The sequence below is a fragment of the Lynx canadensis genome, chromosome B1 (genome assembly GCF_007474595.2).
Source record: "Lynx canadensis isolate LIC74 chromosome B1, mLynCan4.pri.v2, whole genome shotgun sequence".
NCBI classification, from domain to species: Eukaryota; Metazoa; Chordata; class Mammalia; order Carnivora; family Felidae; genus Lynx; species Lynx canadensis.
In genome coordinates this window covers 155,955,274-155,970,295 of record NC_044306.2, presented here as the reverse complement: position 1 = coordinate 155,970,295, position 15,022 = coordinate 155,955,274, and the positions used below count along the sequence as shown (strand labels likewise).

Below are 15,022 nucleotides of genomic sequence, written 5' to 3'. Positions count from 1 at the left end.
CACTTACATGGGTGAGGCATCATATGAAAAGTTTCTTAACATTCCCGGGAATGGCTTGTTTGCACACACTGGTTTAAAATTTTTTTTTAGTGTTTTTATTTATTTTTGAGACAGAGAGAGACAGAGCATGAGCAGGGGAGGGGCAGAGAGAGAGGGAGACACAGAATCCGAAGCAGGCTCCAGGCTCTGAGCTGTCAGCACAGAGCCCGACGACATGGGGCTTGAACTCACAGACCATGAGATCATGACCTAAGCCGAAGTTGGCCACTCAACCGACTGAGCCACCAAGGCACCCCTGTACACACTGATTTTAAAGTGTAATAAGAATATGTGGTTGAAGTGATTATTAATGGAGAACACCAGTGGATTAGACCCCCAGTACATAAATACAAAATTTTACTTCAATTACTAGAGCTGTAGAAGCAACTAATACCATCCTTGTATCTGTTATATTAGAAGTTTTAAGAAATATAGTTAAGGATCATGTTTATATGCTTAACCTATAAATATGTTGTAACCAAACACGAGACAATAGCCACTGATTTTTTTTATTTAAAAAAAAATTTTTAATGTTTATTTATTTTTGAGAGAGAGAAAGAGAGACAGAGAGAGAGAGACGAACAGAGAGAGAGAGAGAGAAAGTGGGGAAGGGGCAGAGAGAGAGAGAGGAAGACACAGAATCCAAAGCAGGCTCCAGGTTTTGAGCTGTCAGCACAGAGCCTGATGCGGGGCTCGAACTCACCAACCCGTGAAATCATGACCTGAGCCGAAGTTGGTTGCTTAACCAACTGAGCCACCCAGGCACCCCAATAGCTGCTAATTTTTATCTGGGGTATTGAAGTTAAAACAAAGATAAATTTAATGTATTTAACAGAAAATAGGCTAATTAACTTATTTTATATATAATAAGAACTTATCTGAATAGGTGATATGCACATAAACTCAGCAATTATCATTTTCACTATATGCTGCCCTAGGTTGTAGCAAATAGAGGAATTTTTTTTCCCCAGAGATGATTTCTTCATATCACACTTAACTAATTTTGTCCCTTTACTGTTCTTAACCATATCTGAATGAATTAGTAAACTGTGAATGATCTGAGTGGATTAGTAAACTGTGATGATTTTGTATCCTGTTGCTAGCCCTGGAATTATGTATGTCTTCCCTGGCAGTCATCATAACACACTATTTTAAATTAAACAATATTGCTTTAAGATTACTGCTAATAATAGCATCCAACATATTAAATAACGTTTACTAAATAAACCTGATCAGTAGATGGCACCTTGAAGGTTTATATGTGGGTTGAATTAAAAGGACATGATGTTGTTCTTTTCTTTTGGAAACGTCTGAATAAATATTCATTCATCCTTTGTTCCTCCTATGCTCAGAGATTGATCTTTCTAGTTGCTACATACCAATTTGGATTGCAGGGGCCTGGTTGTGTAATGTTAATTTAAATTCGGGATCTCCTTGGAATGCCTGATGCACATCACGACCAAAGGAATCCTGGGACACTTAGATATTTTACGCCTTGTCTGTACCTCATCGGATCATCACAAGTACTCCTGAGAACCTATCAGTGAATTAAGTCAGTTTCCCAAAGTGACCATGAAATGCATGACTCACAGTCTCAGAAGACAGCAGTCCCATGGTTTTTGGGTCACTGTTCAGCAGTCCAGTGACCATGATTTGAATTCTGATAATCTGAAAAGTCATTTAACATTTTCAAACCTATTCCCTCCTCTGTGAAATTGGAGGTTATAATATTCATCTGATAAAAGAAGTGACAAGTAGGATTTGTGTGACTATGCTTTCCAAGTTTGAAAGGTTACACATATCAGATATAGGGCATTGTTACTCTACATTTTGGACTTAGTATGTCCTCGGTAAAGTAATTTATGTATAACTAATGATCTGGCTTACAGTTTTGATTTTTTTAAATGGGAATCTACTTTTCTCCTGTTTCTACTCTAAACCTAAATAGTTTATCTGCTTTTTTGTGTGCTATCTCACTTGTACTCTAAGTTCCTCTCAAAAGACCCAGTGTTTTGGAATGAAGTATTATTAACCTCTCCTAAAACAAATGGCTAATGTTAGTCATGATAATAGTTGTACTATGACAACCAAAAGTATACTTTGTGCATATATATGGTCCTTCACACTTTTTCCTAATGAATTTTTATAAGCATAGCAACTTTGTGCAGCAATTAAATAACTGGCTCCATGTTATGTATGTGAAAAGTGAAACTCCGAGGGATTCTGAGAATTCTGTCAGTGCCATCTGCTTATACTTTACTGTCTTCTCTTAGCAACTTTCAAATGTACAGTATAGGATTATTAACTAGAGTCCCAGAACTGTACCTTGTATCCCATGACTTAATTATTTTATGACTGGAAGTATATAACTTTTGACCCCCTCCAGCCATTTATCCTCAAAACTATTGTTGGAGTGGATTTTTTTTTAACCGCATAGACTTTCTGATGAAAAAATATTGAAACTTTTATCACTGTAAATAAGCCTTAATACTTTCTAAGATTATGATGTTTTCTCTGTGAATATTAGTGGATTAGGATGCTTTAACCATATTATGGCAGTCTTTTCTCATCCTTTATTGTGGTTATAGAAGTATCTTTAATATCAGGAATACTGAAAATCATTTTTTAATTTATATTTATATTAAAAGTAAACAATGAAAAAATCTGAGTTTAAAGCACATGAGAACATTTGATTATTTCACATTTATCATCTTTAATATTTTAGAATGAATTTACTTTATTTTTTATAACTAAAAGTACTCTCACTGGTGTAAACTGTTCATTGTTCAATAATCTTTAATCAAAAGTATAATTAATTTCATTTTAATTTATAGTAACTGATGTCATACAAAAAGAGAGGATGGGGGACACCTGGATGGCTCAGTTGGTTAAGGCTCCGACTTCAGCTCAGGTCACGATCTCATGGTTTGTGGGTTCGAGCCCCATGTCAGGCTCTGAGCCGACAGCTCTGAGCCTGGAGCCTGCCTCAAATTCTGTGTCTCAATCTCTCTCTCTGCCCCTCCCCCATCTGCACTGTGTGTGTGTGTGTGTGTGTGTGTGTGTGTGTGTATGTGTGTGTGTGTGCCTTTGTCTCTCATAAATAAATAAACATTAAAAAAAATTTTAAAACAGAAGACAGAACCATTAAATTTCTGTTTTTGAAGTATAGTTGGTCTTCAAGCAATCAATGTTATAATGTATCTTATACAAAAATAATATTCTTAATGTATCTTATACAAAAATAATATTCTAGAGATTGTCTACGTGTCTCCCTGATTTTTAAGAATCTTAACTTATAAAGAACATTTAATGTAATGCAATATAACATACTAATAAATACTAATAAAGTATGTAATTATTTTGAAAAGTTAATGTTGTAAAGCCTTGTTGTTTGATCCAGAACAATGATGATAATGACTGCAAATATATTATTGGTATAGCATGTTTTTATTTATATACCTCCTCAATATACTATCTCATTAATTAGAAGGCTTACTTGGCTTATTTTTACAGCAAATGGTCACTTATTTTAATTTTCTTAAATATGCATAAATAAATTATATTTTTATAACTTAAATAATAAGTAGTATGAATACTGTTTGGTGTGCATGTCTAGATAGATAAGTGGATAGGTGGATTAGAATAGTGTTCATATTATATTTTTTAATTGAGACTCTTCAAACATAACCATGTGAAATCTCTTATTCAAGACCACTTTCTGTGCAACAAACACTTCCATAGTTATAAATTTTAACTTTTATGCCCTACTCATAAATAGGGCATAAAGTAGTAGGGAATAGAGTAGTAATCTGTCTTTTGATATAAAACATTGATTAAATAATAAAAGATATGTAGTTGCCTTTCTGTATCTGAGAATTAGAAGAATAGACACAACTTCTAAATGAATTTTATTATATCAGGTGTAGAAATCAGAATGAAAGGTTGATAACAGGGTGTAAAACAAGAGTAGACCAAGAAAGCCGATGATTTAATAACTGCAGATCAGAAATACTACATTTACAAAATATTTATATCTCATTGAATTTATGATATATACTTCTTTCATTATTAACTATTACTACTTCAAATGCAATCCCAATGATAACTTTCTTTAACAAATTACAGAAATAACTAAGTTTATATAGCTGCTCTTTTATAAACATCTGAGATAGATTTATGAGTTTTTTTCCAGGTGTGATATGAAAATTGTATGCCTTAACTGCAAAAAAACATGTATTTTGACTTTGAGACATCTCCTTCCAAAAGATTTTCTTTGTAAAAGGGAAGTACTCCAATTTTTTAAAGTCTGAGTACACTAAAATGGCAAGGTGTCTCTTTGCCTCTTATGTGTGAGGCCAGCCACATTTACATTACCATTATTACAAGTTCTCTGGTAATCATCCTTAGACATTAAATCTACACAGGAGAACATTAGGGACATGTTGTTCCTCAGGATTAACTATCATACTAAATTGCATAAAAAGTGTAGAATATTGGCTTTTATTTATCTTCCACTGAAAGCACAGAATATATTTTTCACCTTACAACATTCACTAATAAATCAATTTTAATTTAGGTACTAAGAAAAATCCTCACTAAGGCCAACAAATGGTAGCCTCAAGCAAACCCAAGGTATTTTCACAGTAAATCAGAATGAGTTCTTCCTTCGGTGCTCCCTTATTCCGCCAGTATGCAAACAATGATTCAGAAGTATTGGTCATTTCATAGAATAAAGCATATCTTCAAGTAGATATAACAGAAAATTCTAGCCATGAGGTAGTATATTTCTGAGATGAATAAACAAGAACATATGACAGGATAACTGTAGAATGCCTCATCCTGTACACTTAGTGACAATATAATAGTTGGAAAACATTATTTTTCTATAGAAAAATGTACCTATCAATAAATTATTGAACGTAGACAATTTCTGAGTAAAATTTACCTTAGCAAAGCCACTCCAAATCAAAGAATCAATTTCATTATATGTATACTTACCCATGATTAAATCTGGGTAGCCCAGATTTGTTTAGCCGAGTTGCCACAAAGGATGCCTAGTGTATATTTCTATTTTCGTAGTGGTTTTTGATTATTCTCTTTGGGGACTCAAAGTTATTTTAAGTTATCGGATATTGGTATTTGTGAACAGCCATCTGTGAGGTTAGTGTAATTATTTGGCCAAACACAAGGAACATGAGAATCAGTTCATAGAAATGGCTTTACTTATGGTGTTAGTAATATATTAATGGATATAAATTAAATTTTAAGAGATTTTAATACTCAAATATTAAATTTTTATTGATTTAGGTTTGGCCAAAGCATTTCCACATTATATTTTGACTGCCTTTAAAATGGATGTCATGATAATCATTGAATGTATTTTACAAATTTCTGATAAAACTCTGTGGTTATATTTTTTCAATTTTTTTTTTTAACAACGACAGTGAGTGATTCCTACCAAACAGTTATTTGTATTCACGTTGGTGCCGTCCTAAGAACCAGTTAGTGTTGCTTAAGCAGTATTTAATTTCTAACTCAAAGTTGCACTGTGTTCACTGAAAAATCAAATTCGTTAGTATGAGTAAACTGAATGAGTTGATTTTTATTTCTAGGTTTGTTTTTTTTTTCTTGAGTATACTACAGATATTTCCTTCCAAAGTCTAAAACTCTAAATTGAGCAAAACCATACTTAAATTTTTATAACAAGAAGCAAAATAAATTCAGCACTGGTATTAATCATGATTTCACTTCCCATAAGTTTATTATTTCTTCTTTTTTATTTTTTTGATTTCAGGTGCAATAACAGAACACAGTGCGCAGTGGTGGCAGGTCCTGATGTTTTTCCAGACCCGTGTCCAGGAACCTATAAATACCTTGAAGTGCAGTATGAATGTGTCCCTTACAGTATGTATATTCCTGTACTTTTCTTGTGAAAAGGCATTAAGCATTGTTTTGCGTGCATTGACCAAATATTCTCTATGAAAGTGTAAGAAGTATTACATACATTTTTTTAAGGACTTAAGTTTTCAGGATCATAAATCCTCCCACCATTGGAAGAATTAGATGTTGCCTGAATGATCCTGAAGTATTCATTTTGACTATACATTTCTGTATATCCATACTTATTCTAAACCTTTTCTTAATGCAAGAATATAAAACGTTTAGAAAAGTGTTAAGAGAAAAAAAAGGAGACTGCCTCCCTCTAGGTCTAAGCAAACAAGCAATGAAAATGAATAATATCTTGCATATTATATTATATAAGTATTATATATATAATATAATATATGGCTGTCTATATGATATAATATATATTATTATACTTACATTAGTAGTATAGAAATTGATAAATTTTGAACTTTGTAGAAGTTGTATTATCTAATCTATAAGTGCTGTCAACATTTGGAGGACTAGAAATATATTCATCCAGAAGGAATAAACTGAAAAGATATTACAAAAGTTACATGAGCTAAAGCACTCTTCAGAATTTATCTTTTGCAGCCTCAAGAAGTTTGTCTTTGCAGCTTTTAAGTCAGATATGGTATATGCCAGCAACATCATTTTTTTTCTTCAGGAGTAATGAAGGATCAAACAATCAAAACTGGAACATTTTTTTCTGACTTTCCACCCAAAGGAAGAATCACCATTTCATAAAAATATTTTTGATCTGGCAGTTAATTGTTCATGGGATTCTTTAGTAAAGATCGCCTAGGAAATCCTACATTCTCATATTAGATAATCAGTTCATCCACAAAGTTCAAAACACCTGGGATCACAAGTAAATCCCAGGTTCCAACTTCCTTTGACATCTCAGAAGGAAAGTACCTGAGGATCAACAAGTTTGTTGTGCTAAGAGATAGTTGTCAGCTTGCTGCATTTCTGCTCATTTAAGAAGCAACACATTACTCCTAAGGTGTAAGTGTGCATAATCCAATAATAGAGAGCAAATTGGCCAGCAAGAAATGAATTGAAATTTTAAAATAATAATGAAAGCAATCAAGAGAGAATTTCATTTTTGCTTTATTTTTAGTGTGATTGATTAGAGAAAGTTTATCTAGTGATGTTTTATAAGCTAATTTTCCTTGTTATGAAAACAGCATGAGTGCATAGGTTTTGTTGAAATCTCAACTGAATTTATGCTTTGTATATATTGTTATCTCTAGGGACCCTTCTATGAAAGTATAAAGCTCTTCCTGACCAGTTATTGTTCATTAGGGAAATTTTTAAAAAGAACATTTGTAGTCCTCTTTGGAACTTTGACAATTATATTTGGATTATATACTAAGATCTTTGTGAATTATATAGAATAGCTGTTTCCAAAGGCATTTTATAAAAATATACCATAAGGAATACCTCATTTTTAAAGACAGTTTGAGGAAACTTTCAATCATATTTTTGAAACGTGAAAGCTGAAGTAGAAACTGTCAAGCTAGATTTTTTCACAATTTTTAAATATTAAAGAATTTCACAGCTGTCTCTTCAATTTTCTGTATTTATTCAGAATTTCTTTGAGGATAGTTCCTCCAAAATCCTCTGCCAAACTTATCTTGAAAAATCATTACTTAAATCATTTCAATATAAATAAGAATTTGTTCATATGCTTTTGCATAGAAGGAGTGTGGTTTACTACACATTTCCCTTCTCTCTTATAAATCTTCAGAGATAAACAATTTGATTCCTGAATATCCTATTTAGGTTTCTGATAATCCTAAAAATTTACTGGTTGTCTAGTAAGGATGTGTATTAAGATATTTTTCTGATTGTTTCATTAAATAAGAATTATAAACTTAGGTGCAGCCACTCGCCAGTTTATATACTGGGTTGATTTATACGGTGTAACATGATTGTGTTTGTTTAAATTATCTTCAGTTAAAAGTGTAATGTACAAATGGGAATTCACTTAGTAAATTTAAAATGATTTCATAGGAAAAAATGCAAAAGAATATATAAACCGTGAAATAAAGTATAGTGACTTATTTGAAAGGGAGGTTTATTTAGTAGAAAAACGACCAGAGATCAGGGAGCGTGCGTTCAGAATATGGTCTGGTTACTTAACAAAAAGCATTAGTCCTTCAGCTGAGAAGCTATTAAAATTTTCTCGATCTCATCTTGTAGACCTATTCCCTGATCTGTAGTAAGTTGTGATTTAGACCAACCCTAAGCTCTTTTTTCTTATCTGTAGCCTAAAATACACAGACTTTTTCAATGTTGTAAAAAAAAAAATCACTTACTTAAAATAGCTACCATTTTTTGGCACTTACTACATCTTATTTACCACATGGGTTAAATGTTTACATACATTATTTTATTAAGTTCTCACAATATCCTCCTCCCTGTTTGGTATGAGTATTGCTATTCTGAAGAAGAAACTGAAGCACAATAGGATAAGCTAATGTTTCATGTAAAACAAAGAATAGCTGGATAATGACTGAGCCAAGAGTGGAGCCTGTCTCAAGTACCTGTTCTTAAGGACTCAGCTTTGGTTCTCCCCATAGAGTTTCCCATTGATAGTTTCATGAGTTATTTAATCTCATTCAGTATTTAACCATTATAATTGTTATCAGTACAGCAGTGGCACACGATGAAAACAAATGCTTCAAGAGCCTAGAGTTTTTTTGTTAGTTCTTTTGCTACTTACTTTTAAGAGGTTTTAATGCCTTTCTTCAAGCCGCTGAATCAACTGCAAACTTCCATTTCCTCAAACACCTAACAAAGCATAATGGCAAAAACTAGTTTGTGCTGTTAAAATGCCACCGACAATTTGGAATGAGGCTCTTATCTAAGTAGAACCTTAAGAAGAAGTTATTTAAACCACTTGTATGATAAGAGAAATCCTAGTACTTAATATGCTTATTGAAATATCCCTAATGTATGATTAGAAGGTAAACTTCAGATGTAGGATTCATTATTCGTATTTTAAAACTTTCTACTTGAACAACTGAATAAACAAATTATGGTAGGTTCTATTTGTTATACAATTCATTAATATCCATTTTCATTTTTAATTTAAGACAAAAAACTTCACTGTATATAAGTGATGCATTTGGTATTTATGAATGTTTTCTTAATATTAACCCATGGGAAAAATGTTAGTATTGGTATTTTCTTTTTTTATATATGTCCTGTGTCTGTGTTCCCATGGTAATATTGATTTTAAGATGATATTTCCCCATGGAAAAACATAGAAAGAATGAAAATATAGAAACAAATATAGGAAAAATTATGTGGGAAAGTGTATAAATATTAATGATATATAAGCATATTACAGGTAATATAGATAAAAATTCAGCAAAATTCTTTGTATCACACAAGAAACGTGGAGTTAAAATATCTAAAGTGAGCTTGCAATAAATTTTGCACAGAGTTTTAGGAGTCAGTAAATAGGTATATGGTTAAACAATGACAGTTCTAGAAGAACCTTAACCTGAATCAAATGGTATGACTTTTTTTCTTTTTTTTATTTCTTTCTTTCTTTTTTTTTTTGTTTTTGTTTTTTTTAGATGCTGATGGGAAAGAAAATGAGAAAAAAATAGTGATTATAAACAATTTTGTGAGGCCACTTTCTTAGAGTGTCTTGTCAACTTTTCTGAATCACTAAAGTTATATTTAATTTTTTCTAAATCTCAATTTCTCCCTCCAGTCTGTATTTTCTTATTTCGGCTCACAGATACCCTGTTTGTCACCAAATTTGGGACAGATGAAATCAATACTTCTCTCTGTTCTTGTCACACCTTAGTTCCAGTGTGACTTTTACAGCTTTTGCATTTTCTTTTGAGGTTTTTCTTTCTTAGTGATTTTTTTTTCTTCTCCTGGGAGATGACCCAGATATTCCAGAGGTTAAACCTCTGCGTTTACCCGGATCACACTTTTGCTCTCCACCCCCCTTCTTGCCTCACTTCCATCCCTTTTGGCCTGATTGGGGATGGAAATTGTGGCATCTTCCAGTAGAGTTACCCTTGTTTAGCAGGTTTACAGGGAAGATTTGTGTTAGGGAGAAAACAATAAAACAACTAACCACCTACGTAGAGTATTTTTTCTGAACAAAGAATCTTTACTTTGTATCCTGCTGACAATTTATCTTTCTTCCAAGGCATACAATTTCACGCACATTACACTCACAAAGTGCTTGTCTTCTCTCACAAGCCAGCTTTTCTCTTCAGTTCTTTGTCTCTTCCTTTTAGGAATACAAAGCACTTATTAGTTATTCTAGCAATCTTCTCTCATGGTGGATTTTCTTAGGAAATGGGGGGAGGAGGAAGTACACGATTTGGAGAGCTATTAGAAATGAGTGTTTGATTAAACCAATCATGTTATAGCACTTGCAGGCTTTCTCACCATACACATTAGCCATCTGAAGAGTTATTTGTGATCGTCTATGGAAAGACAAGCAAAATGTATCTTGTTGGAAAATCAGTATTTACAAATAATTTCATAATCTGTTAGTTTCATCTCTTTTACTGTAAGAAAAAGTGCTGTACTTTTCTTCAGCATTTGAAACAGACCAATTCTTCAATTATAAATAACTAAATATATTTTTGCAACTAATGGTCAAATCAGTTCCTTTTTAATATATGCATTCTTTGATTCTTATTATGTGAAAAATACAGATTTTAAAGATCATGTGCAGAGGGGCACCTAGGTGGCTCAGTCAGTTAAGCACCTGACTCATGATTTCAGCTCAGGTCATATCTCAAAATTTGTGGGTTCTTGCACCACATTGGGCTCTGAGGCTGAAAGCATGGAGCCTAATTAGGATTTTCTCTCTCTCTCCCTCTCTCTCTCTCTTTCTCTGCCCCTTTCTTACTTGCATGTTCTCTCTCCTGCTCTCAAAAATGAATAAAGATTTAAAAAAATTTTAAAACTCATGTGCTGAAATTAACCCATATGTTTAATTTTTAAGATATCACAGAAATGTCAAGATATAATTTGAATAACAATGCTTCACCACCTTGTTGAGTTTCTGGCCTATAGGAGACATTCAAGAAATATGTATTAAATGATCGAAGAAAAAAGAAAATTTAGTCAAAATGGCTCCTTCTATTTATTGCTCTAATGGTAAATTCAAGAAACTCTTATCTACAGAAAATACCTTATTAGTTCAGAGGGAAGATCTATGTTAAAAATATAGATTATATGAATTTTAGTTCTTCCAAATTGGTGATTGTATTCCTCAAGAATGCTAATAGCAACCCATTTGTTTTTCACATTATTCTTCTCTATGCCTCCATGCAACATAGCAAGTATTGTCCCGTAAATATTATTCCATCTGTAAGAGCAGTTATCTAAATTCTCTTTTTTAGAATGATATTTGTAACAAAAGCAACCAAATTCTTCCTTTCTTTTTCTCCTTTTGCTCCCCCCCCCAGTTTATTTCTTTCTCTTTCAAATAGTTTTTCTTTATTTCACAATATCTTGTACCTAACAGATAATCCATAAATTGTGTGCTGATAGTTAATTTAAGTTCTGCTTGTATGCCTAAAGTATTATATACCTATAAAAATTGCCCTCGTTGGTACAAAACAAGAAACTTAGATGGACTGTACTTTCTTGGAGGTCCTAATCCTAAACTCTCTCATACCTCTGTCTATCTGCTCATATGTTTATGGAAATTATTCTCAACTAAATGATGTCATTTGCTTTGAAGACCTCCCACTTATCTGTCGTCACTCAACATCTGTGATATACCTGGCATTGCTGCATATTAGCATAGAAAGCTCTGAAAAAAGATTCTGCGCTCAAAGAATTTAGTCCGGTGGGGCTCAAGGTCCCCAAAGTTACAATGTCATTAGTTCAGCAAAGCAAAGGAGCATTTCACATTAGCAGTGTACAGAGAAGGCATGCCCTTCCCATAGCGGCTAGTATGGGATGGGGATGGGTATCTTCCGGGAAGGTTTTCTAGAGGAGATGACCCTTGAGCTGAGTCTTAAAGGATGAGTAGACTCCAGTGAGAAGGACAGTCGTTTGTTTCTTTGTTTGTTTTAATTTTTTTTAACATTTATTTATTTTTGACCCAGAGAGACAGGGCATGAGCGGGGTAGGGGCAGAGAGAGAAGGAGACAAAGAATCTGAAGCGGGCTCCAGGCCCTGAGCTGTCAGCACAGAGCCTGACACGGGGCTCAAACTCACAGACTGTGAGATCATGACCTGAGCCAAAGTCGGACGTTCAACCGACTGAGCCGCCCAGGCGCCCCGACAGTCGTTTTTAGCAGATGGGACAATGTAAGATAAGAAACTGTATGGTGAATGTAAAACCAAAAGTGTTTGGTGTTTTCATAAAATGCAGAACATAACAGTGACAGGAGATGAACCTGTCAATTGGCAAGTGGAAATCATGACCTCTGTGTATGCTGTGATCCCTGTGAGACCTAACACTTATTGCAGTGTGGATCACAGAAAAGACAGTAAAACTATTTCTGAAGGCAATTAACTGATATGTTAATAAGACATGCTTGCAAATCTTTAAAAAAACAGTTTTGACTGGTTTAAGTTAAAAAAAACTTTGGGGGGTGGTGGGGGATACAAAGTAGCAGTTCCAGAATCAGGTAACAACCAGGTCCAGAAAAATAAGATCCCGTGAGCCACAGAACAAGAACTGGTGGAGAGTCTCTTAAGGGCTCTGTTATGTTCAGATGAATTAGTTCCAAAAATGTTTCATCAGGTGTAATTCCTGTAGTGATCTAGGTTGGGACATTAAGACTGCATGACATCTAGTATCAAGGTGGTGTTTTCATACAAAGACAGTGGGGCTGGAAAAGAGCCTAAATGTGGTCAGGAGGACCAGATCCCTCCGTAGAATCGGGTGCAAACCTGTCCTGTAGTGGCTCTGGGCCAGCTTCAGCCTGCAGAGGGATTCCATAAGCCTCTCAAACCCCGGAAAGACAGATTTAACATAAAGTCTGGAGCAATACTGGACCTGCATTTCCTTGGGCAATGATAGACTGAAGCTGGCTGGGGGCTGCTCCCTCTTAAATAAGGGGCAGCTGGGTGGCTCAGTTGATTAAGTGTCGGACTTTGGCTCAGGTCACGATCTCATGGTCTATGAGTTCGAGCCCCATGTTGGGCTCTGTGCCAACAGCTCAGAGCCTGGAGTTTGCTTCCGATTCTGTGCCTCCCTCTCTCTCCCTGCCATGCTCTGTCTCTCAAAAATAATAAATGCTAAAAATTTTTTAAACATAAATAGGGTCTGTTCTTCTCTATTTGTTGTATTATCCAGCATTTATTGTATTTTACGTGGTTCACTATAATCACTTAAAATGTCTCCTGGCTTCTGAAGATACTTAAATTTTGTAACTCTTGTTCTAGAGTTTGGATATTTCTGAAGATACTTAAATTTTGCAACTCTTATTCTAGAGTTTGGATATAATCAGTGCTAATACATGTAAAAGCACTCTAAATTGTTACTATATTTCTTAATTTTCAAAAGATAGTAAGTTCTTATACCAAGAATAATTCTACCAACAGAAGGTTTTTGGTGCCCAATATGGGTCCGTCCTTATGTTAGGTGCTGGGGAAAAATGGATTTCGGCCCTGTGAAGCTGGCAGGCTTGGGGGATAAGGCAAATAAATAACACATGAACCAGTACATACACTCATCAAAGATAGCAATAAAATGCGAGAAGAAAATAAACATGACTGTATGATAGAGAGCAGTGAAAGGACCAGCTTATTATGTAAGGTGTGGTAACAGACTTCTCTGAAAGACCTGAAGAATGGGGATAGGACAATCAGACAAAGAGCCTGGGAAAGAACTTCCAATGCAGGGAGAGCAGCAGCAATGAAGACTGCCAGGTGGGGAAGAGGTCAGGCAGCTCTCATACCTGATAGAAAGTCGGTGTGACCACAGTCCAGTCAAGATGGAGGCCAGTGACTTGGAGAGCTACAAGCCTGCAATTAATATTGTTAATAACATTGCTAGTGAAACAGAAATTTCTTTGAAGATTCTAGGATTTATTAAGAATCAAAGTATGTTTGCTGAATGAAATTAAATAAACTGGCATTCTCTTTAAAGTATATATTGTGAAACATATTGCATGATTCTACAGTAAAATAAAGGTAAACTTTCATCAAATAAGCCAAATGTCACATGGCATCAATACCGAGGTAAGCTTTGTATATATTTATAGTAGATTAATAATATGTAAATGTATGCTTAGATGCTGATTTTAAGGGACCAAGATAAATTGAGGGTATTAAAGAATTAATTGCAATGCCAGAATTAGGAAAAGATTTGGTTTAGGAAGTACAATGTTATATAGACATAAATAAACTTTGAGAGGTTAGCTTAAGTATGTTCATTTGCTTTATTTGAAATAGTAAAATTGTAGAGCTTGTGCACTTAAACTTAATTCAAAGAAATTTTTATAAGGTGCTCTAATTGAATTGCATAAACATGTAGGATTAAAAAAGACATGGAATATAGCATTTTGTTTTTAAAATATACTGCATATGGGAAGAAAACTAGTGAAAACATGTGAAGGTAAGGCTATTTTCCAAAGTGTTTATTGCTAAAAAGGGTTTGTAGCAAACATCATGATGTATTTTACCTGTGCAGTTAGTTGTCCAGGTATTTTTTTTCTAAATACATCTAAAATCAAAAATACTATAAAAGCGCCTAGTTATTTTTTTTGTATTTTAATCATTAATTTTATGAAGCTAGAAAAATTGAATCAATTGGTTTGAAAGTATTTCATTCAAATATTATAATTTCAACACAATATCTCATTAAAATGCTAAAGTGTTGATGTTCCTGGGTGGCTCAGTCTGTTAAGTCTCTGACTCTTGATCTCAGCTTGGGTCTTGATGTTAGGGTCATGAGGTCAAGTCCCACACTGGGCTTCGTGCTTGGCCTGGAGCCCACTTAAATTAAAACAAAAATAATAAAGTGATAAAGGGAAAATATATGTAAATTTTAATAGTTGAGAAACTTCTCAAATGGTAGGATATCACAGTTCCTATGAATGCTGTAAACATTTTTAATTGCTTAATA

The 15,022-nt window shown here is 33.9% G+C and overlaps 1 protein-coding gene across 10 annotated transcripts in view; it reads left to right on the top strand.

Moving 5' to 3' along the window:
- Positions 1 to 15,022, top strand: part of ADGRL3 (adhesion G protein-coupled receptor L3) — an 820,040-nt gene that overhangs the window by 481,132 nt on the left and 323,886 nt on the right. For all 10 annotated transcript variants that reach the window (XM_030313795.1, XM_030313793.1, XM_030313791.1 and 7 more), the window contains one exon: positions 5,834 to 5,943. In XM_030313795.1, coding sequence (XP_030169655.1) covers positions 5,834 to 5,943 — 110 coding nt within the window. The remainder of the gene's footprint in view (positions 1 to 5,833; positions 5,944 to 15,022) is intronic.